The sequence below is a fragment of the Columba livia genome, chromosome 5, assembly GCF_036013475.1.
Source record: "Columba livia isolate bColLiv1 breed racing homer chromosome 5, bColLiv1.pat.W.v2, whole genome shotgun sequence".
Taxonomy (NCBI): domain Eukaryota; kingdom Metazoa; phylum Chordata; class Aves; order Columbiformes; family Columbidae; genus Columba; species Columba livia.
Genome location: NC_088606.1, coordinates 64577008 through 64602262, shown reverse-complemented (window position 1 = coordinate 64602262; position 25255 = coordinate 64577008). Strand labels below are relative to the sequence as shown.

Sequence of the window (25255 nt, the reverse complement as noted above, 5' to 3'; positions counted from 1 at the left end):
TCTATTGGCTGTTAAAATTACAGTTATTAGCATCATTCTTACAGGACTTGAGTGGAAACTTGAAAAATCTTGATTTAGTCATTCCCTCTTAAATGGGTCTCTGATTCTTCATTCTTTAGTACTCAAGAGATACCGAACATGGAGATATAATTGCTTAAATTACTTTTTCACAGGCTAAAGGAAATAAAATTCTTAGTTTAAAATGATAAGTAAATGAAGTGGGTTGACATCGGTGGCTTCCAGGTGCTCACTAAGCTGCTCTATCACTCCCTCTCCTCAGTGGGATGAGAGGGAGAAAATACAATGAAAAGCTCGTGTGGGGAGATAAGGACAGAGAGATCACTCAGCAATTGCCATTGAGCAGAACAGACTTGACTTGAGGAACAGACTGAGCAGAACAGACCTGACTTGAGAAAAGGAAATTTATTGCCAATCAAATCACAGTAAGATAATGAGAAATAAGAACAAATCTGAGAAACCCCTTCTCCCCACCCCTCCCTTCTTCCCAGGCTCAACTTCATTCCCTGTTCTTCTACCTCCTTGCCCTGAGTGAGGCATTATTTACAAATAATGTGGAATGAATGATGAAAACGGGCCAGAATTTTGCTTCTTAATAGAGATGGTGAAAATACATTTTAGATATATATAGAGGTCTCCCTCCTTATAGCGATAGTGGAAGCTCATATTGTTTTCATAATGGTTATCTCCAGGGTCAAAAAACATGAAGCTTTCACCAGCAGCAATCTAAGAGTCACCGTTTTGCTTTTAAATAAAACTTAATCTACCTTAAAAAATCAAGACAGAGAACAGTGATTGAAACCCATGATGTTGGTTCAACTTTCCTGTTCTTTATCCTCATTCAGTGTGAGATCTTTGTTGATTCACCTCCCTCTGCAGTGCACAAATACGTGTATACACACACACAGACCTATACACACACTCTTTAGTAGGTTCGTTAAAATCAAATCCCATTGAACTCTTAACGTCGTTAATTTTCACAAGGATTATTTCAACCTGATTCCCGCTTCTGCCTCTGCCCTGCTGTACAGTCCTGTATTTCACAGTGGATTTTGCTGGGTTTTGAGAGGATTGCTTATAGTCACTAAAAGCCTGTCTTGGTCATGCTCAAACTGGGACGTATTGCTGATAACCTGCTCTGAAATGTACATAAGGGTACTGGTAATAGAATAGTAATTTAGTATCACAAATAACAACTTAATACTGCCCCCATTCCTGACCTCCGCTCCCAACGATCAGGGTGCTGTGTACCACAAATTAAAATCCTGCTTCTGGAAGGCTCTCCGAAAGCTTGTTTGTGGTACGGCTCTTTGCGGGATGGCACACGCCCCATCAAGAGCTTTGGTTAAAACATCAACCAAACAGCCATGCCCACAGTTAGTTTTCATGAGTGAGGGGGTGTGGGTCAGCATCTCTTTTCTTCCTCCATTCACTGTGCGCTGACTTGGTGGAATTTGAGGGAATCTGTGTGAATGAATTCCTCAGTAGCTGACACTGATAAAGGAAATGAGGGTAAAGACATCATTGTCTCACTGTGATGACAGTGGATATAGTAATTCAGACACAGAGTTGTTAGAAATGAAATAGTCAGGACCTGAGTGTCCCAATTTCTTTTAACTGCAGCTAAACTTTGACTATATTATCAAAGGGGAAAGCATTAAATCACTGGTTCAATTTCATAGCCAAAAGCAAAGCAATTAAAATAAAATTTCCTCCTAAGTGTTGAGGCAGGAATTAGAGCGGCAGGTAAAGAATATTTTCATGATCTTCTGTTGGATTCTCCCCCTGCCCCCTTTCATTGTTCCTGTTGCTTAGATCACCTCAGGTTATGCCTAAGGAATACAATATTGTTGCAATCTCCAAACCAGAAATACCTCTCTCGGTAACTAGTGCTATAAATCACACCCGATTACCATATTTGCTCAGATCAAAAATGCACCTTGCACTTTTCAGTTATGTCAATTAAGGTTACGTTTATAGGGAAAAATAGTTATAGGATATAAAATTAGGCATGTTTCTTCTGCTGATGTTTGTGTGTGTATTTAGTTTTACATTATTGATTAAATTAAATTTAAAAGGGCACAAACAATATGACTGGATTGTGTTGCAAGGATGCAGAACAAAGCAAGGTGTTTAGCATGGCTTAGAGGGATACGAGGAAAAGAACTGCTTCTCAATGATCTGTAATTTTCTTATGTAAGATATTTGTCTCTAACCCTCTGTGGAACCTGGTTAACAGGGAGTAGTCTGGACCCAGGAAAATAAAATGAGTAAAGCCTCTATTATATAAAACCACCTGGTTTGGGTGGCGTGGCCTTGACTTAGCGATGGTGACAGGTCTGCCACTTTAAGTTCAGTGTTTCCACATGGATTTTTGAGCAGAGTTGCACAGAGGAACAAGATGTGATGGAAACAGATGAATAATGAATGCTTGAAAAGATGTTAAGAGACAACATTTAGGAAAATGCAAATAGAGCTGTGAAGGCCATAAATGGAGAAGAGGGCACGGTGAGTGTTTACCAGCATGGGACAATATTTTTCCATTACCTGTGTGCTGCTTTGCGCTGCAGAAATTCAGTGTGAAAATGGTGGAGCATTAATTTTGCATGGTTTTTTTGCTGCTAACATATCACATCTTGTTTATCATAACTACATACATTAAAAGGAATTATAAAATGAAAGATCAGTACTTTTCCAGGAACTGTAAGTTTTTTTTAGACGTGGTAAAAACACCACCCCCCAAAAAAAACCCCAAACCCATACGGTTTGCATTAGCATTTGATTTTTCAGAGAGATAGTGTCCTTCTAAATGCCACAATAAAAGGTTGCTGTGGGCACAGGGATTCTAGATCAATTAAATGGGTAGCCTTCTACAATTTATCATTTGAAGATAGCATCTGTGTGGATTTAAAAGAGTAAGCCAGTCAATATTGCAGGACACAGATAGGAGACAAACTGGGTGAGAGTATTAGGGATAAAAATAGACCAGTGAAGCAAAAATTTGGGACAATGCTACAAGACAAGCGTGGATGGAACCAGGTATTTAGTGTAATTGCTCTTGGTGTAGCAGCGTGAAGAAATAATTGTTCATTTTCATACAGTAATCCATTGTTCCCCCTTAGCCATTTGTAAAATCAGATAAAAGGGATTGAAAAGGTAAGGTAAGGTATCAGCTGAATGAAAATGGATATAGTTATTTCAATGTGTCATAATGCTTGGCTAATGTAGGTGAATGGAAGATTAGAGAAAAAAACACTCACCTCTCCCCTTCCCTTCTTCCCTCCCCATATAAGCATCTACTGGTATCTCTGTGAATGTCTGGTAGGATTAAAAAATAATGATAAAAAAAGGAGGTGAATCTATTACACAAATCTGACTTTCCTTTTCCACCAACAGTATTTACTTCATCAGCGCTTACTGAGATCCAAAGGGGAGTTTCTTTCATAACTGAAATCAAAGCCAAGGCAAGCAGAGCTTTGGGAGCAGATTGATATAATCAGTAAACTAGAGGCAATCCTTTTTAAGGAACAGAGCTAGTTTTATAAGAATGAGGTGATTATATTGCTTTGTTTTCTAATGGGCTGTAATGTATTTAGAAGCAGTAGTAGCATAGCCTTTTATTTGACGTAGACTTATGTAATGGTAACTCTTACAGCCGAGCATGAAGTAGTTAGATTTAGAATGGAATCTTGTGCATTAAGAGCCTTTGAAGAAGAAAAATGGGCGGAAGAGTGGTCCTAAATACTAAGGGAGAGTAGTCCAGTTAGATTTATTACATATAACTCTTCCTTCTCCTGTCCTCGTAGTAATTTCTTGAGCTTTATATCATGGGTTCTAGCCCGTGACATAAAGTAGTTAACTCTCTGTGTCCTGAATAGGCAAATAGTAATGCACTGACGAGCACCGTTTATGTAAGGGAATAGACTTTTCAGATACATTTTTGTTGATCTGTACAGATTCATTGGAGGAGCCAATCAGACCCTTGTCATCATGCTCAGGGTCTTCGCAATGGAGAACAGTGTCAAACTGCTGATTCCAAACTTTGGAGCCCGCAGCTGGCCGGAGATGTGCTGTGCTGTGTTGACAGACTGTGACAGTATAGCTCTCGATTCATGGTTTGGTTTATCAAATCATCTTTGGTGGCAAGAATTTGTCCTTCATATGCCTTGGAACAAGCCTAATTTTTTCACCATCTTCTCCTCAACAGCTACGAGATTTCCCGAACATCTCCTGCTTTAGGGAAAGATATATAGGATGCCTAGGGAGGAATGTCGTCATTATTGTTCAGTCTGTTGCCTGCCGAAGAGCCAGTGGCTTTTCATGTTCAGTGTACTGTTTCATTTTTGATTAACTGCCAAATGTGATTACTGTGGTGAAGTTAAGTTTCTTTATTGGGATGCTTGCCATACCCATGCAGGCATTTATTACATTTACAAGGATGAACCTTGGGTACCCCAACATTTTAGTTATCACATCTGTAGGAATTTTTATTAATTCCAAAATTAGCATTGGGAGTGAAATTTTACAAAAACTTCCATTCTGAGAAAGGTAGCATGTACAAATACGATTATTTCCTACCTTTGAATAATGGGTGATGGATCGATGAAACATTCAATTTCTATAAAAGTAATAAAAAAGAACAGTTAACAGTTTTTCAGCTGGTTTTGAGATAAAACTAATATTGAAGAACATGCTAATGCCATCATCGGATTCACAACCACATGGGCTTATTTCTGATTTCACATTTTTATAAGAGAAATTTACAAAATGCATCATATTTGAATTGCATGCTTTTTCTGAGTTTATCTTATATCTTTCTCTGAATTTGCCTCTTATCTACTGTGGTGTCCTTGGTAAAATTGCCAAGAGTATTACTCTAACCATAGAGAGAGGCAGCACAGATCCCAGCTGGGTCGTTACATCGGCCTGTTCTCGAGAGATGCAGCGATAGTTCTGTAACCCATGAAATCCCCTGGATACTCTGAACCAAAGAGTGGACAACTTCTCCTGTTGTAGGCTCGCTCCTCCTGCCAAGTTCTGAGCGCCAACAACTCCTGTAGGACCAACACCAGCTTGTTTGGGATTACCTCCATGTTAGTTGAAGTGGTCTCATTATAACCAGATGCATTCAACATCTTGTTCTTCACTCCTCAGTGGGTTTAATACAACTTGAAAGGGTATAAGTGTTCTATGCTTTTTTCCTAATAGGCGCCAGGTCATTTTCCTGAAATAGAGAATTCTTTCTGCTGGTATTCCTGAGTATGTTAAAATACCTGGGGGTGGTGAAGAACGTCTCTGCCATAATGTCTATGAGAAGACATAATGATCTTTCTTCAGAATCCATTAATCCCTTATAGCAAATTATCCTCAAAGACATTGATCTGCTTTGATGGAGTCTCAGAGGCCAGAGCTGGAGAGCAGGGACGGTAGGACTGACTTGGGTAAAAGTTCGGAATCCTGTTGGCCAGATGGACTCTGAAACAGGAAAGTAACTTGTTTGCTATATGGCCTCTCATAAACCACTTAGCGGAAGGGCAAATTAAGCAGCATCTCTGACAAAAAGTCTTTACACCCACTCAGGCACACAGCTTAGTAGCCCGTTTTGCCGCCATGCATCTTAAATACAAATATCAGTCTGTTTTCAAATAATAATTAGGTAGAATAAATTGCGTCTTGAATAATCCTGGAAAAACCAATCTGGATTTCAGTTAAGTTTGAAGCATCATAGTGTCTGCTATTATAGGTGAAGAATCGTGACTTGTTTTTGCTAGTTGCTTTGACATGTTTGAGCAAATGACTGATCTGCTGCCGTTAGCCAAAACCTGTTCCCCCAAATGTTTCATTCTGCTTTTTGTGATTATTTTTAATCTGTGTTCTCTAAGCTGCATTATCATATGTGAATTCTGGCTGCGTATTTTTTTTTTAAATAACTTATTTGCAACTGTCAGAGATACCTTATGAATAAGTTATCAATCATCCCTAAGAGCTATAGCTGCAAACATTAAGAAAGTAATATTTATAAGTCTGTGAACATTTTTTATTAATGTATTTATAAAATGAATGCAGCCGTTCACTTAGGGTTAAGAAAACAGCTCCTTTCTATTAAAAGCAACACCACATTACTTGTATTTTCTTTAATGCTGACATGTCAGTGGCAGCTTTCTAACTGGTTCATATAATCTTTTATGAAAAGTTCAATTTAAATAAACTGCTCTTGTCCTAAGAGATCTCAAGGCTCTTGAGGATGGACCATCTCCCCCAAACCAACCACACAGACATTTAATAATGCATCGTAAATTGTCAGCGTAATGATGGAAAGTGCAAGGGAGACTGGAACAGCATATTTTTAGTTTTCCTTAGAGAGGAGCAGAATTTACTAGAATAATAAAAGGAAAATCGTCTCAGAGGATCACTAGATAGTGTGGACAGCAAACTAAAGAATCTAGTGCTGTCTTTCATGATAGGATTGTGATATTTGGAGGGATGATGAGCGAAATGACTGTGGCTGAAATATCCTGGCTCCAGAGTTGGCCAGATTATTGGAGACTCCGGTTATGAAACACTCTATTTTTAAAAGCAAAAAAAGCCATAACTTAGACTAATGATTTGTAGATTATTGTAAGCATTAACAAGGATGGAGAAGAGGAGCTCATGTGCCTAAGTGATATTTGAATGTCTAAGGCTTTTTTGGTCCTTCTCAGCAATGTTACATTAGTTGAGGGCTGGTCTGCTCTGGAAAGTGTGACTGGTCAGGTGTGATTTGCATGTGAGTGTGTGTTTTCAAATATTTATTTGTTTGTTTGTTTAACTGGATTGTTAAACAGTTGTCATCCCCAGAGGGGCACTTAAATTGATAGAAAGATTTGGAATATTGATACTCTTGTCCTGATCGTTAAGTAGGTATGTAAAGCAGTTTTACGCTGTGCCTAGAGGAAGAGGCTGCACCGTCTTAATGAAGCTCTAAAAGTCAAAGTGATAATACTTCCTGATGTTATTATATTGATAGTTATTTTATTGCTTATGGATTCTCAGGTGATGTTACAGCAGCCCTAATTTATGAAGGTATTTTTAGCTAGTTAGTGCCTTAACGACATTACAGTAATGGTTCTTAGCCCTTTGGAAAGGGACTTTCTCCTTTGGCTGATCTGCTTTTGTTTTGGGTTGTTTTCCTGGCTCTGAGCAGGCAGTAGCTCCATCTGTCCAAATCAGAGGAATGACGAGGGTCTTCTGCCTTTGCACGGCAGCCCTGCCTTGGAGGAGATTAATTGTTATCAAGGAGTCCAAGTTGGTAAATGGTTTTAAGGTTAGCCTAAACATTTGCGGGCAATAATTAGTCTGTTCTTAGGCAGTGGTGGGAAGCTGAGCTGCTGCCAGCCCACAGGGAACTGCTGATTGCTGCCATCTGATGCTTTCTGGCTCTCTGAGGCTTGTGTTGCACAATTTGAGAAAGCAGCCCTGTGCTAAAGGTACAAAACAGGTGTGGGGTATGTTAGATATATGGGAAAGAAGACAGGGAGGGGGGGAAAAATAAAGCAAGGGAGCTGAAAAGTGAGTCTGGCAGTGGAAAGGAGATAAGAGCAGGAAAGAATCAGGGAGAATCTGGAGAATGAAAACTAAATGTAAAGATCAAGGAAAAGAACATATGTTCGTTTTTGCATAAGCATAGGGTGACTGAAATTGTAGGAGCTCTCTTATGCTCCCCTACTATTATGCTCCACTGTTTGGAAACTGTTTATGTGATTCCATCAGCTTGTGAACATATTTTAAGATTTTGTATTATCTAAATAACAACATGGGTTGATTTTATTTAAAAAAAAAAATCCAGATTATTTACACCAGGGTTTAATATAGTTCAAGTCAAGGCATTGTATTAACTTGAATAAGAAATAGGGAGGGGAATTTACCCCCCACTAATAATATTTTCTAGTTGGGAGTAATGAATTAGAGATCAGAACTTTCTGCAAAGTTGTCTTTTCCCTTTTCCCTTTTCCCTTTTCCCTTTTCCCTTTTCCCTTTTCCCTTTTCCCTTTTCCCTTTTCCCTTTTCCCTTTTCCTTTCCTTCCTCCTCCCCCCATGTTTGCTTTTCTGTCTTTGCTTCCTCACAGAGTGCTTGAAAATTAGAGTTAAGTTTGGGAATGTTGCTCTCCAACTACAAAGTGAATAGTTGAGAGACACTTGCAAATGGAGTAATTGATTCTGATACTTAGCAGATTTCCAAATCCGTCATCTGTTGGTACTCTGGAACACGTCATACTTTGTTTAATTTGGTTTCAATCTGAATGTTATTATTTTCCAGTAGTTAAACAATGAAGGCCCAAACCACAGGTAGCGATACTGCAAATGTCCAAATGGTTTATTATTAAATGCTCTGCAATTCCAGGGGCAGAGTGCGCTTTGTTTCAAGATTTCTCACGTGCGGTTATTACAAGAGTAACCATTTGAAAAACTGTTCATGCATTTTACCTTCTGTGTGGATATAACTCATTGCCATTAACAAGAACTGTGCCCTCTTTACAGCAGAGATTAGTTTGGTTTGGTGTGACACTTGTTGGAGGGGATAAACAATAAGAAGTTTCTCTAGTTGTGATTTGGCATCTCATTGTCAACTTTAAATATTTAGCAATAGGATTCCAAGTCAGGCGTGAAAAGGGTTAAGTGGTTTGTGAAGTTCATCAAGTACATTTGCAGGTGAGAAAACCTCTTTTGCTGGCCATGGGTTGAACACCATTGGTATTTTCTTTCCATCCCACCTTGTTTTGCTTGGTTGGTGGTATGAGATGAGTGTGTGCTGTGCAGTAAAATGCATGTCAGGTGTGGATCATCTCCACTGAGATACTGCTCTTGTGTTTTGTCTCAGTGTACTCGTAGTGTTGCTGAGTGCACCGGCACAAATAATAAAAGATAATAAGTGTATATTTCCCTATACACTCACAAACACTCTTTAGAACTCTAAGGAGTAACGGTGATAACTGATGAGCTATAGGGTAGGTGAGTACTGTGGTAAAGAGAGCTCTGCGTAGGCTCGGAACTCTATTTTGCTGACTGTTAAGGGAACACTTGAACCCAGTAGGACAGCACTTGCTTCCCAACCCAGCCCACCTGTAACGTAACCATCCTCACTGGAAAAGTGAAGCCCCAAAGTCTTTGTTGTTGCAAAGAGCTGGCTTATGTAGATGGGAGCTGGTGATATGTGAATGTTCATTATGCTGTGTCAAGTCTCATTTTAAAGACCATAAGTATACCTTTTTAAAAGAAAAACAAACTACTTCACCCGTCTGGAGAGACACATAAATCATGTATTTTTATCACCTCAAAAGACCACTAGAAGATGAGCTCTAATATTTCAAATGCGACAAGCAATCTATACACATGAATCACAATTTGAGTTCCATTACAACTGAGCTGATATACACCACTCTGTGCTTTATGGATTTTACTCTAACAATATTAAGTAAAAACCCACAGCTTTTTGTGATGAATACCTAACCTTTTAAAGAATTTGTAGAATTTTGGTCCAGAACAACAGCTTTAGCACTGCTTTACAGGCTTTAATAAGAAAATACTATTGCTGGTTTTGACCTCTCAATATTATTCTCTATAAAGGAAATGTGTGTGTTAGTAGAAGGCTAATACCGCAAAGGTGAAAGAAAATGTGAAATACCAAAAGATTTTATGGAAAATGCACCAAGAAAAACTGAGAAGAGAGTTAAATAAATGAGCAAAGTTTGAAGAGAGGGATCTTTTGTTCCTTCTGGTTCCTTTGTTAGGCCCCGACTTTTTCTTCCTGGACTCAAGGACTTCTGGAGCACTCCGGTGTCAGTTGTTCTCAATTCCACTATTTATAGTCAAGTCACCACTTGAAGTCCATAGTCTCCTTTTGAGAAGTTCTTCCACAGTTGTATTTTCATACAGGTTGTGAATTTTCTTTTTATCTCTGGATATTCTAACGTTTTGTGTTACAGTAATGTGGGTCTTGCTCGCAATGAATCAAAGTTCCAATTCCTTCACCTTTGAGACTTTTAATCCTCTCGCTTCCCTTTGGGGGAAGAAAGAGGAGGAGTGTTGTCTGGTGAATTCAAGAAGGAAGCTGGAGATAGGCTGTAGCGCGTAAGGTTAATTTTCAGGTGAATTGGTTGCTGTTTTGACATTCTTACTTTCTTTTCAGACATCTTTTCCTTCCTTTCCCTTTTATGCTAGGAAATTATTAGATATGCAAGAACAAAACTCCTCAAAGCTATGCTCCAAAAACCTATTAAAAAGAGGCTGCAAGCAGAACAGCGCGAACACACGTCAACACCTGAGTGTTTCCCAAGTGGCTCTAGCGCTCAGTCGTGTGATAACAAGACATGTGGGAGGATTTTTCTTGGCTTTTATCTTCCATATATTGATGCTCCCGACACTTTAAAATTCATTTCATCAAGTGGCACTGCAATAGAAACAACAGAAATGCAGGAATGAGATAGTTCAAGGTGTTTGCAGTGGTGTACAGTCTTTTGCCTCCAGGCCATCGTTTCTAATTCAGCTCAAGTTGGCAGCAGTCAGAAATTGCTGCCAACTGACAGCTGTTTGGTGGCCAACACAAAGTCATTTAGCTAGTCGTTCCTACTGGACAGATGTCTGTAGTGTAGCAAGTGTGAGTATAGCTGGCATGTGTTTCATTTTTAGAGACTGGAAGTGTGGGTGCATCTCAACTGCAACTACTTTGGTTTAGGGAGGTTAAAGAGAATACTCAAATTTAGTCAACCAACAACTCAATATGTGCACAATTATATTCCCCCACCTTCTGGGGCTAAATCCTGGTGTTTTGGTACTAACCCCTTGTGGCACTTCCATCATGTCCGCCATAAGCACCATGTGGGAGGAGGTTGTAGCTTGGTCTCTACAGGTAGCTCTGTGGAGGGATGTAGTAGGAGACCACACTGTGGGGTGACCATCTCATCTGTACCCCACCATCCGAGGAAGTTCTTCAGCTGTGTTGTCAATTAACACCACTCTTGAGTGTGAGCAAACAATAACAAGGAGAAAGTAAAAGGGGGAAAAAATGAGTCTGATTCATCTTTCTTTGTGTGGCCGTATGTCACACTAGAATTAATCTTCTGAAAACCGTGCATTACTTTATGTAAAATCTGTGCTACTAAGCAGAAAATCTATCCTGCTGAGAAAAAAAATAAAGAGAATTCTTCAGTATAATACCTGGTTTTGTGGGGAAGGAAGAGAGAAGATTTCTCAGATTACAATATCACAGAGCTTTGGGATTGTTAAACAGGCAGGTAAATGATAGGTTTGATTCACCATTGTGAAAATAGTTTTGAATTTTGGATTTGCAGCAGCAGGAGAGATTGCTCAAGCAAACAGAGAAGATGGGGTCAAGTTGCTACCATTTTTTTGCATTGGGATGATGTAAAGCAGGTTTTAAATGGGTTTAGGTGACTGGCTCAATATTCTGCTTGTGCAAGATGTGGAAGTGGCACAGACTCAGTAACTCCAGGAGTGGGTTCCAGGGGCAGGGCACTGTCAGAGCACTTGGGTACATCTGGATGGCTGGAATATTTGATAACTCTGCAGCTGAATTTGCTGCATTGCCCTGACAAATGTTGCTGTGCCATATCAATCCAGCACTGCAGCTGATATAATGTTGTACAGAGCTACTGTGCCTTTGTGCTTTAGTTTACCGATAAGCCAGAGTTAGGATTTTCATACTTATGGTGCTGTTTTATGTGTTTGAAAAATTTGCGTTGGTTTTTGTCTTTTAATATTGTAATAGGAAAAAAAAAAACATGAATGTGTTACTTTTAGAGAGTTAAAAAAGTTTTAGGATTTCAAGAACAGTGGAAGGAACCCATTACTATCATATTATCAGGAGTTTTAGCTCTATTTTAAGCTATGCTTTTCTAGTAAATATGCTTTGTTCTTTAGTGCCAGAGTTAAACCAGATTACCTTTGGAGTTGTAAATGGGAATTGTTTCCTCTTATTCTAATATTGTGTCATGTTTTTGATTTCATGAAGCCTGACTGGGACTTTCTTTGGTTGTTTTTTCCTGCAGATATTGATGAATGTGCTGCCAAGATGCATTATTGTCATGCCAATACGGTGTGCGTTAACTTACCTGGATCCTATCGTTGTGACTGTGTCATGGGCTATGTCCGTGTGGATGATTTCTCCTGTACAGGTGAGCTCTTACATACGTATATATATATATATATATACACACACCAATAGTAGTGTTACAGTCTGTGTTGTGTGTATTGCTTAGCTTTTACTTGGCCCCTGTGCCATACCAAATGCCACATACTAGCTGGCCCACTGCTGACGTAAAATTTAGGCACAAGTGAGATAAGTAAATGTGATATGAGGTCCATTTGCTTTGTACGGGCCGTTTGGGATTAACTTGGAAGGCAGCTCAAGAAGCCCTGTGGTTCACACACAGAGTGCTCTTGTCAACCAGGACATAGAATCATAGAATCATTTTGGTTGGAAGAGACCCTCAAGATCATGGAGTCCAACCATAACCTAACTCTAGCACTAAACCATGTCCCTAAAAGCCTCATCTATATGTCTTTTAAACCCCTATAGACATGGTGATTCCACCATTTCCCTGGGCAGCCTGTTCCAGTGCTTCACAACCCTTTTCATGAATAAATTTTCCTGTTATCTAATCTGAACCTCTGCTGGCCAAGGTTGGCTTGTGTACAAGGTGCAAAGGCCAAGATCAGATCGCACGTGTAATGAGATAAAATGCTGTTTCATTACCTTTGTTTTGAAACTCGTCAGTGAATTGAAACATGAGAAATTATCCAGGAGGAGAAGCTTTCTGAAGCAAATATACAAAAGCAAAACTGAAAATGTATGAAGTTCTCAAACCCTTTTATTGTTAAGTGATTTGGAAATTGTTATTATTAATGCTGAGAATTAATGTCTCCAGGACTGTGACACATGTTGTTTAGTAAAGAGAACAAGTGTGATAGCATTAGATAATAAATCCAGTGATTCTTTTTTAACACCTGCCAGCAAACAGAGTGCTAAAAATTCTTAGTGGAAAGTGGTTAGGTCTCATTTCCATCTAGAGGTTTTTAAGGAACCTTCCCTGGCAATCTCTGGGAAATGTGCAAGAAGCTGCTGAAATGCTCAGTCCAGTTGAACTTAATGGGATAGCATCTTTCAGTCTGAACCCTCCAGAAAGGCTGATCTCAGGATTATTTTGATGGTGCACCTGTCTGGCAAAGGAGGAAAAAATCAGACAGATTTATTGGAGTGGAAATAAGTCAGCTTCACACAAGACCATTTCTAGAGTTATGTTGGGTGAGCTGTTTTCTCAAGTGGAAAGATGGCACAGGGGTATTGAATATGAGAATGATTTCCAGACCGGAATAATTATTGTCTGTTGTAATGCATGTTATCCTTAGGGAATGTCCCAGGAAATGTGGACTTTCATGGTTACAACATGTCTTGTAGCACAGATTACGTAGTTTACAAAAACTGTGGGGAAGTCCTGCCCACCTCTTGAGAGAGGTTGATGCTAAATAGCTGTCAGGAAACTGATTTTAATTTTGCCAAGAGAGTCATTATTTCTATATAATCTGTGTCTTTCAAGTAAACTTTTGAATTTTACTTGATCTTTTACAATCTGCCATATCAGAAAAGTTTCAGACCTTAAATTTTGTTCTAAATGTGTGTGCGATAAGGAAAGTGTTTTTGATAAGCTGCCACTTCTCTTACATGCACTACTAATTTCCTAATATTCCTTTCCTTCCAGCAAGCCACTGTCATTAGGCATGCACATAGTTTAGAAAGCAGGGTATTTGTGATTCACAGAGAAAATACAAAGTAGTAAGACAAGTTGCTTGACAGTAATGGGTGAACATTTGTTTAAAGTGCATGCACACAAAAACTCCAGAACTGGTATAAGAATGAAATAATAGAATGAGTGAGGTAGCTGTTTCTTATTATTACCTTGCTAAAATGACTTATTGTTTGACATCACAGTTAAAAAACACAGCAAGTATGTAACACAGATGGGGAGAAACTCGGTTATATATAGAAATAATAGTATTTTATAATAATAAGAATATTTAAAGTAAGTATTGTGCAGTAGAAGCACTAATCCTGTTTTTGAATCTTGCATTATATTTATACAGGCTTTTCCTCTAATGAATATTAAAAAAAATAAATAGTGATAATAATGATAAAAATCAGGCACCAAATACTTAACTAGTTCCCCCTCATGCAGGCACAAGCAAAATAGATCGTGGCTATTACTCAGTTTTTAAAATTTATTCCTTTTTATTCAAACAAAATAATGAGACATTATCTGGTTATTGAACCGTGCATTTGGGGACAAATCTGAAAGCCTGAGATGGGTTTGCGTTCTGATTACGGCTGAATTTTGTGTCTGTGGGGTCAGGCTCTGATGGGTTCAGGAGAAGGGTTAACAAGTTGCAAATGCAAGTGCTTAAGGCACATGCACGGCATTGCATGTATTTTCTGCACTGCTGACCTAAAAGCAGAGTTATTCTGTAGAGCAGGAGGTATCATGTTTTGGGAACTCTGAGTCTAATTCGTTGAGCTACAAAGTCACCGGGTGTTGCTTGGTGGCCTTGGTGGCTGGTCCTTGTGCTCTGGAGGCTTTCAAAAGGTGGGAAGCAGTGATGTGTGGAAGCCCTAAGTTGGAAAGAAATACTTCAATTTTATATTGGGGTTTTTCTCTTTATAAAAAGAGCTGAAGTGAATATTGAAATGCTAGGTCAAATTTGAATTGAGGCAAATTAAATTAATTAGGATATTTCTGAATTTTAAATGTGAGGCTTACAGTGTGTTTTCTTATAATTCTGCATCTTGCTCAAATTAAACTGATTAGTGCAGGTTTTGTGTTGATGAAACTTTTTTTCCCAAAACAATTTTTGAATAATATATTCCCATTGCTGATGATGAGAACTGTGGAGTCAGAACTTACTGTGGTTATCAGTAAGAAGCTCCTGTGGTGGAAGCAGTGCTGATTTTATAGAAAATGCAATCACAGAGACACAGGGACTAAAATAACATTCTATATGAAGCATACAATTGAATTAAATTCTGAAATATTATTTCAAATTAAGTAGTGGCTATTTTAATAAATAATCAATATTCAGTCTCACATAAACAAAAGACTTTGTGTGTCGAGGTTCATCCCATGACAGGTTAGTCAGTCCAGCAATAAATTTAACCTGTGTTCACCAAGAAAGGTACATTAGTGTTTTTCTGCTCACCTAGTCCTAGAGCTTTGAGCTTGAAATGTTAATAATTAAGTTGTTGAGTGAAAGACACTTTTATTAAGAAAAGCTACCATTGAGTAGGAAGCTTCTTTCAGTCTCTTCCTGTGACACTGACAGGTTATTTATTGGTTCTCAGGTAAATCACAGTCTCACCCGTTCTGAAAATGGCAGCAAGATTTGCTGCTCCAGATGCTCTCGTTTACTGGAATCTACAGATTTCAACCACTTTATTGACTTCCACAGGTTTCTACTTTGCTTGCTTGTTGAACAATGAGTTTTCTTAGGTTGCCTTCTTCTATCAGATGAGTTGGGGAGTTTGCTTCGAAAGTGCATTACTTAGTTTCATACTCTTTGGAGCATTATAAATTGCATAATAAAATCTCCATTTTATTTTTGATGGGTTGTATCTGTTCTCTGCTGTGATCTTGAAAATGCATGTATGTGTCTGATTTTCTGTAGTTTGAAACTACAATATACAGTTTCTATGTCCCACCGCTATTCAATCAAGTAAATAAATGCTGTTTCATCTTAGTAGCCTATAAGTTATCTGTAATAACTAGGTATATGATGCTAATATGATCAGGCAACAGTGTAGATGGGTCTCATCTAGTTTTGCATAGTACTGGCATTTTCTGTGAAGAAAATAATGATAATCATGATAATCATGCTAATCATGATAAAGATTCCTGGCCTTGAACATCTATGATGATGATTTAAAAAAATACACCCTCATTTTGCAATGTTTGCCTTGGGGCTGCATGAGATGCTGAAAAACTTCTAAAATCCTGTGGTCATTCAAAGAATAAGTTGTTTGTCTCATTTTGTGTGGTTGCTACTGGGCCTGGATGCTCTCTTCTTTTTTTAATTTCCTACAAATATTCACTAAGTATGCACTAAAGCTTAAAAAAGACCTTTACAAATGAGAAAACCAAGATATTTTTATTCCTTTATTTGCATGTATTACTCGTGGACCTTTTCCAAAATGAAGAAACTTCCTTTGGACATGAGAATGACTTGGTCCATTTTGCCCTAGGGGCATCTTTTCAAGAAATCTGGCCACCCAACATATGTCAGCAGCACATTCTGCCAAAATGTGGTGTGACTTATATGCAGACATCCTCCTCTTTATGCACCAAGCTATGCTGACAGATGTTTTTCCTCCATGCAAATAATCCATCTCCAGATTTTACTGTGGAATTTCGCAGTTCCGCATGGTTTGAATACTGGACTGTGCTTTTAACCCTTTTTCAGTCCTTATTTTGTGTGATAATGTTCACAGAACTTCTTTTACCTTTGGCTTCTCTAAGCAAGGAGTCACTAAAGTCATCATTTGTTACTTGCAGAAATCAAACCTGTATCGCAGAAACAGGAACTATTTTCCAAATACATCATTCAGTATTTTAATTCTGTGGGAGAACCGATGTTATATAGAAATATATTGTTTAGAAGAAGTCATAGAATTTAAATGCTACTTTTACGTGATAATTTGATTTACTGTATGAGTAGAGAAGTTGTAAGAAAACCTAATGATTTTGACAGGTTATCCCATAAGCCCCTTCAGTTCTATCCTGTGTGGATATAGGTTATATTAGGTTATATTATAGGTTATATATATTATATTAGGCATAATATATTGAGTTTTGAATCTAATGCACCTCAGAACAAGCCTTTCTGCAGCATGTTATTGGAAAAGTTGTGCCTAAAGCACAGAAGAATGTAGAGCTCTGAGAAATCTCAATTTCAAGGAAAACAAAACCCAAAACATCAGCCCCCTTCTGCTCTTCTCTTCTTCCCCTCCCTTACCTGTGAAAGGCAACTCAACTGCAGGAATTTCCTGCTATGGTTAGAACAAACGTTGTTTAAATTGTTTGCTGTCACTAAAATTGATGCCTTTAGATTTTTGTTGCTGGAGTTTACCAGGCAGGTTCAAGGTGGTGTAGTTGACCCCATAATAATACTAATAATGCAACAAATTTCGCAATGATGAGGTGGCAGTCTCAAAGGACAGGTTGCTGGCCTCTCATGCATGTGTTTGAAAAAGACCTGAATAGAAGCTTTTAGGCAGCCAATTGAAAATATAGTCACTTTTTGAAAGACAGTGCTGTTTCTGCAATCTAATCCACTGACCCTTTTTTCCCCCCACCTTTTCCTTTTCAGTAAACTAAATTAACATTCAAGAAAGAAACAATAACATTTTTTTGTGTGGCATTTGAACTTTTGAAGTACTGTGCAGGGTCTTGGATGTTCACAGAGGTCAGTAAACAAATGTTACCACCATTCACATGATGCCCCGGAGCTGGTGAACTGATGGACATGTCTGCAAGCTGGAAACCCAAGTCTGGGTTCATGGGCAGGGGAGGTAGGTCTGTGGTGGAATAGTTTTCAGGTATGTTTTAGGGAAGAGCCTTCTGCAGAGGTTGCTGTTCTAGAGGATTTCATTAGTGAGTATCTTGTCTAGCACTACATAATTTCTAAAGAAAACTTATGAAAATATTAATTGGGATGAGGTCATAGTTATGGGTCACCATTTATCGATTAGGCAGCAGGTGTTCAGCACAATAAGTGACTGGGGTTAAGGACCTCAGGCAGATCTGGACCCTAATGATTTTGCCTGGCACTAATATATCAATATATACTAATATATCAATATATTTCTCTGAAGCATTTCGTGCTTCAGAGTCTCCTCTGTCCTCTACATGCTGAGGACAGCCCATTGTCCTTCTACAAGCTACATCTTGATTTGTGTGCTTGTTCTCTCACCGCACTGTATCTTCAGGGAAGCACTCAGGCATTTCCAAATGCATTTGGAACTTGGTTTTAAGCCAACCTGAATGGACGACGCTATGATGGTACTAACTCAGCAAGTACAAGAAACTCTTATGCTGGTCTCCTTTCCCGAGATCCTTATGTGTCAGGTGCTAAAAGGCAAGACAGGACTTAGCTCAATAGTCAATTGCATTTCTGTTCCCATAACTGTGAAGAGAAATGCTGTTTAGTTGCAGGTGCCTTGAAATGCAGAAGCATTTGTTTCAAGGCCCTTCGTGGGCTGTTGGCCAAGTTAGCAGCATGTAATCTATGCACCGGTGGGTATTGCCTGCACCAGAGACCATTTCTTTGCTCCACAGGACAAGTCAGCAAAAGACTAGAAAAGGATTGAATCAATCCAGCAAAACAAAAACAGAGCGACTCCATGTCAAATAACTGATACTCGCACAGGTCTTGACTCAAAACCCATTAAGTCAATAGAAAGCTTTCGGTCGCATTCATTTTGGCTTTAGATAAGTCCCACAGAGAGATAACTAGTGTGCTCTTGCCACGGCAAAGCTCTGTTTATAGTACTGAAAAAAAGGATGATTCTTTTGTATTGTCAGAGAATGCTGTGCTAACATGGATAAGGTAGCTTCTCAGTGCATCCCTAGAAGGCTGATAAGTATTTAATTGCTGTTTTGGAACAGGGAAAGCTGAGGCACAGAGAAGTGGAGCATCTTGCCCAAATTCATGGTGAGACAGTGGCAGTGTTGGAGGGTCTAGTAAACAGAGTCAGAAAAATTAGATGTGGGAAAAACACAGACTTATATCAACGAGGATTCAGTGAACAGTGAGGGTTTTTTTATAGGTATTGATATTTTCACAAGAAACAAGAACGCTTATTGAAGCACAGTGTGCATGAACCTGAGGAACCACAGGACCTTCATGTTTATAAATCTTCTCCTTCCTCTCTCCATGCAGATTTGTAACATCTTTTGTTACTTTGGAGCTGAATTATTCTCCAGTCCTCTAATTTTAAAAGCCACATTACGTTCTTTTGTTCCTGAATTCACCTTCATTTACTGGATTTAACTGCAACATTTTTTACATTCCTTCCTTTAAAAAAATGCCATTGGGAAGCTGCATATTATTTGCTCCTAAGTGCTTTCAATCTGAGGGAAAAAAGTACTAAAAATGTAATATTTATAGTGATTTAAATTCCTCACTGGTAAATAGTTTAATTAAACATCTTTGTGCTTTCCTGTGCTCTAGGCATGGAAGTGTTGCTAATTTGTCCAGAGCAGTTGGTAATCCTTTCAAGTCCTTTTTGACACATTGATTTTCTGTAACTTTATTAATACTAAAATTAATTAAAGAGCTGACCGCAAATCATGCTGATAGTTGTATTTCTTGACTTTAGGCATAATTAGCATTTTTACATGATTTCTTAGCTGCAGACTTTTATGGGGGTAAATATTCTATCACTGAAATGTAGTATTACAAATTGTTTTGCATATGTATGTTCATGCTTGTGTATAAACTTAAGCATTAAGCTCATGCTTAATAATAATATTGGTTTAATAATCATTCATGACCCCTGAATGAAGCTGTCAAAAAAGAACAAGCCAGGGCAAGCTTGTCCATCTCACCTGGTCAGCATTTGTCCTGAGATCTCTTAGGGCAGGACTTCTCCTTGACACAATAGGACTAAATCCGTTACTATGGCCCACAAACTGTTGATCTCTTTTGTAAATCTGGAAGTTATTACAAACAGTCCATGAGGTGAGAGATGAAATTAGAGCCACCACGCTAATTTCTTAGTGGGAACATGCTATCTTGAAAAGGTGCAGTGGCTGCAGGATCAATGTCAGTGGCTGGAAGCAAAAACTCTCATGTGTTAGTCATCTGCTTTCCCAGTAAGCGTTAATGCCTTCAGGAGTATAACTTGCTTTGGGGAAAGAGTTTATTCAATCAAGTTCTGATCTTTTCGGTGCTCTAACAGTCAGGGTTTGTCATCTTCTCTGTCCAAAAAAGCAAAGAATTCCCTCCTGCTGTATTCTGTTTCTTGAAAGCACTTGTAACAAACTCTTCGTTCTTCAGACATAGAATTGAACTCTCCTCCTAGATCGTGGAAGTAACTGAATCATAGAGAAGGGCATCTGGTTCACCATTCCTCCTCAAGGCAGCATCCATGGACCTTGAAACATCCTTTGTCTTACCTTTTCTTGAAAAGACCCAAACAACTTCACTGAGGGAGATTCAGTACTTACTCAGCCATTTAGAAAGGTTTATTTAATGCTACCTCACATCTCCCTTGCCACAATTTAAGCCTATCACCTCTTGTCATGTTTTTAGTGAACATGAGAATGCTTTGACCTTTCTATTTGCAGCCCTTTTAAATATTTAAAATCTCTTTTCATCAATATGCTTTATTCTTCTCATCTGTAACCTAAAACCTATTTTTAGGTTTATGGTTGAACAGTACAAAAATATTCTAAGGGAATTTTCAGCATAACTTGTTATTTTCCCTTCAGAAAATTCTGAACCTGCACCCCCAAGTTTATTTTGCGTTCAGCTGCAAGATTGTTGGTGTGTGTCAGGGAAGATGCTCTAAAGAATGGTCCCAAGTGAGAGGTGCGATGTGCCTGGGGTCAGCAAGTCAGACAGACAGATGTGGCCGAAACGTCCTGTATTGATCCTCAGAGTCCTGGGCTGTGTTCACATCTGCTGCCAGAGGCTGGTTAGCCAGACACAACACTGACCACACTGGAGAGGAATTCTCTGCTTTCCCTGCTATATCCTCTTTTTCTATCCAAACACATTGTTCAGCCAGACAAAGAAGAAATGTCAGACGGATGACTAATGGCCAGGTACAGACTCTCCATAGTGCTTGCTTTTGGTGCTTGAATGGCTTATGTGGCTTGTTTGATTTCAGTAATAATGAGCACAGTATGTTGGAAAACATCAGGGAAAAAAGGCTCAAATGATCTTCCAATATCTTGCAGTGTCTGGAGTCTGTTGTGAACTAAATCTGCCCAGTGTATGGCACATAAATATACATTTCTTCCAAAGAAAACCCATACGGAGGAAGAGGAGCCCCTTCCCATTGGAGCATGGAAGTGCCTAATTCCAACCACATTGATTTACGGAATGGTGGAAATGGTCAGAGATGCAATCACTGGACCTCTAGAAAGGCCAGAAACTTGCAGTGTATTCACTTTGCTTTGACAAGTGTGGAACTTGGGGATTTCCACCTGAAAGACAACGTTTCATGATGGATGAGGCCAGTCTGCCCAGGCTTATCTGTGAAATGTGCAGCACTTTGCTGCTCTGCTGTTCTGTCTTGCTATTTGCTGCTTGGATATAAGATTTCCTGCATAAGGCCTTTATTTCTGAAACAAAGGAATTATATAAAGCTTGTTAAGCTCAACAGAAAATTTTCCATAAAATCTGTGGTGCTTATGTCTGATGAGCTCTTTGGCCAGTGAGAAATGTGTATGACAGAGGCTTCTGTAGGCCTTGGTTTTTCCTTTTTAAATCTAAAGGTGTATTTTATACACAAGGAAATAATATATTAATATATCTTATTTTGCTATGATCTCATTTTTATACCTGTGCTGAATATTTCATAGAAGCGTGCATATTGATTGGGAGAAAGCTGATATTTTATTAACAACTATTGATTCTTGAGTATCAATTACTGTATACAAGTGATCAAAGAATCTCCTTCTGACGAGTCTTTGATAATGAAAAGACCTTTGGACCCTGGTTCAATGATGGGCATCCGTTATTTGTTTGAAGTGGCTGAGGTTTTGTGCAAGCCGTGTGTAGACATAAGTTGTAGATTGTCCAACTCTCACTTTGCTGTTTATGCAGTTTCCCCAATAACTTAAAAAATGGGGTTTTTTGAGCACAAATGTGTGTGCGAGGGGGTGAGGAAGGGGACAGATTTTCTATTGCTCTGAAGGTGTGCGCTGTGGTTTGCTCTTTTGGGTGGTGTCGTTCTGGTTTTGGAGGAAATTTGTGTTCGGTCTATGGACAAGAATATACTGATATATTATGGGTGATATTTGCAGGTGAGTGCTAGTATGACTGATAGCCTAGCTATCCGAACTTTATTTCTGGATTTTTAAACATCAGCGAATAACCATAAATCTGGTAATGCTGCCTGTCTGAAATGCTTGTAAAGTCATTTTAAAGGGTGTAGAGGAGCTGCCACTGGCAAGCAGACTGACTTGGGCCTTAAGAAATGCAGCCATGGGGAATAGCTCAGGGAGGGGGAGAAAGAGAGGTGCTTTGATCTATCACTTTGTAGTTAATATTTTCATGCTTTCTACTCCAGGCTTTTTGCCTTCTAGTATGAAACTTCCTATTTAGTTACATGATTGCATGTAGTAATTGCTCAAACTGGGGATTTTTCTGAAATAACTCATATTCTTCATTGCTAGAGAAATGGGACAGAGCAAGGCAAATGAATGACCCAGTCTTGCTAATCATGCTCCCATTAGAATAGTCTGTTACCATTTGTACTTTTTTTTTCTCTGCAGAATTGACAGATAAGGTTCGGTTTAGAAAATACGGTTTGTGCTGCTAGACTGAGATAATCAGGTGTTTTGGGGAAGGAATCCTGTTCTGGCAGATGATAGCAGAATGGGGCAGAGAACAGAGCTGCCAAGCAAAGGCTGAGGATGGCCACGCAGAGACAGCTTAATGACCTGGAAGGGTAAAATATTTTTGTCCTGTTTATTTATGCTGAAGAAAAGTTTCCATGTTTTCAGGATCATAGGGACTTGGTTTATGCTTCGTGCTTTTCATAATGCAGAAACAGAAAGGATTGGTTTGAAGGGCAACAGAGCAGCCTTGTTCCATCTGGATTGCCAGAACTTAAGGCCAGTTTTGAGTGATTGAGTATCCACAGCTGAGCATTATGGATGATGCTTGCAAAGGCAGCAAGAGGCTTCTTTATTGCACAGAAACTGAAAAAGTTGTATAAAAAGTCAGCTGGAAAGACTTAATCCAAGGCAGTAATGGAATTTGAAATGTAACATTTTTTAAAGGAACCTGGAAACAAAAAAGCTATAATGAGGCTGGAGAATTTAACAGCCCTGTAGTATTTTGGTATGTAATATATACAAGCTTCTTTTTGCATATCTTTTATCAATATATCGTCACATAAGCATTTTTGACTTGGAACAAATTCAGTCATGTTAATTAGCAAGGAGGGGGTAATTTTGTTTGTTTGTTTGCTTTCCTTGATATTAAAAAGTTACATGGCTAAATACTCATTCAGGCAACAGTCAACATTGAGGTTGCTAAAAGTGAGGTTACCTACAAATCCAAAAAATCCAGAGGTTGAGTTTATACGTAGCATAAATCAAACTTGATACGCTTATTTAGGTCTGCTGTCAAACTGGATTCTGAAGTCTTTTTAGTTGCTACGGCTTTTGATTTGTTGCTCTGAGATTGTTGATTTATTAAAAATAATCTGTGCCATTAGGCTGCCTGTCAGGATCCATAAATCGGATTGGCGACCAAAAGCAGTTATTATCCCGTGTGGATTTTGGTTTTTGCGCTGCAGAAAAGAGGCTAATGAATTCACTGACAAATGGAATTCATGCTTCTTTTGAAATATGAAGCCCTTACCTGATATTTTTTTCTGGAGTCCATAAAGAAAATTTTCTTACATTATTTCAATGGATTAACTGCCTTTATAGTCCAAATTTCTGTACCATTGGAAAGCTTCGTTTTCTTACACACTTAACTTGAGCTGTTGAGTTAAAACAATAAAATACAGAAAACTATAGAAAATAATGTGGCATTAAGGTTAAGTGCTTATTGTTCTGGGCGTATCAGTACATTCAGACAGATCTTGAAGGACATTAACAGATCAGTTTTGAGTCCTGTGCTGTAAATTTTCCCACTTATTTTTCCAGCAACAGATGGTTTAAGGATAAACCACTACCAACATGAAAACCTGTTATTCCTGGGTTTTTTTAGCACGCTGCAGCTCTTAATAGTTCATGATTTATATACTAAACAAAGTCAATATGTAAATGTGTTGTACAGAAAGTCAGGATGAGACTTAGGAAATATTCAAATAATTGGAAAGATTTGCAAAGCGCGGAGCTGTGGTTGCTGCTGGATGCTCCTTTGGCTTTCCAGTCAAAAGCAAAACTTGTCAAGCTGGGTCTGAGCCTGCCAAGTATTAATCATCTGCTGCAACATTTCAAGTTCCTTCCCTTTCTAAATAATAGTGTGGGTAGTGGGTTGTCAGCAAATCTCTGGAAGGACTCCATGCTATATGTTTTGGTCTCTGCTTTGATGAACTTTTCCCTCTTTCTGTGCTGCATGGGACTAGAAATTAAACAAGTTTAGGTAGTGATTGAGGGCATTAACTCTGCAAGCAGCTGGACCTCACCCTATTATTTTAGTCTTTTAATATCTCCATTTTTTTTCTCTAAACAGATTTGAGTGCAAGCTACTTTCTGAAGAGAGGTTGCTTATAAAAAGAAAGCCACATCTCTCTTATAATATAAAAAAAATGTTAAAAAGTAAATTACTAGCATTGAGGACTTTTTCCAGTGATTTCTTTATTGAATCTGTCTTGTGTTTCTCCTTGTTGACAGCTCTATGACCACAATAACTTTGTGCAGAGAAATGTCTTCTGACCTTGTGTTTTCCATCTTCTGAAAATAGCACTTTGGGTGATTGTCTCTGATTTTTTTTTGAATATTATTCCATCAAGTCTTAGCAATCTAAAGTAGAGTCCCTTTTTTAAGCTATGAAATCTACACAGGTGGTGTTTCTCTTCTTATTTCTGTTCATTATTAGTGCTATTAATTCCTACTATTAGATGTGCATTTTTACAGAAATCGTGTTTGCTATAGAAGCAATGGTGGTCTGAAGGTTCTATGATAGCTTTTTCGCTCTCTGATTATTCACAATTTAATATGATGTTACCTTTTAGAAATAAACATTGTAAAGAAAAGGCACAATAAGTACCATAGGAAGAATAAACCTAAACTGCTGCCTGCTTGGTATGGCACAGGGTAGCCTAAAAATGATATGTAAGTACTAAATTAGTCCAGCACCCTGTCCAGACAAACTTACATTGCTGCTCAGAATTTTTGTGTAAGCTCTTTAAGATCAGCATTGCAGAAACTAAAATTAAAAGTCCTCTCCACTGTTAGGAAAGATTTAATAATTTCTTCCCAATTCATTGCTTTGCCTGAAATGAAAG

General features: G+C 38.5%; 1 protein-coding gene across 4 annotated transcripts in view; it reads left to right on the top strand.

Annotated features, from left to right (window-relative positions):
* Window positions 1-25255, top strand: part of NELL1 (neural EGFL like 1) — a 275157-nt gene that overhangs the window by 123014 nt on the left and 126888 nt on the right. For all 4 annotated transcript variants that reach the window (XM_065065504.1, XM_065065502.1, XM_065065501.1 and 1 more), the window contains exon 13: window positions 12063-12188. In XM_065065504.1, the coding sequence (XP_064921576.1) occupies window positions 12063-12188 (126 nt within the window). The remainder of the gene's footprint in view (window positions 1-12062; window positions 12189-25255) is intronic.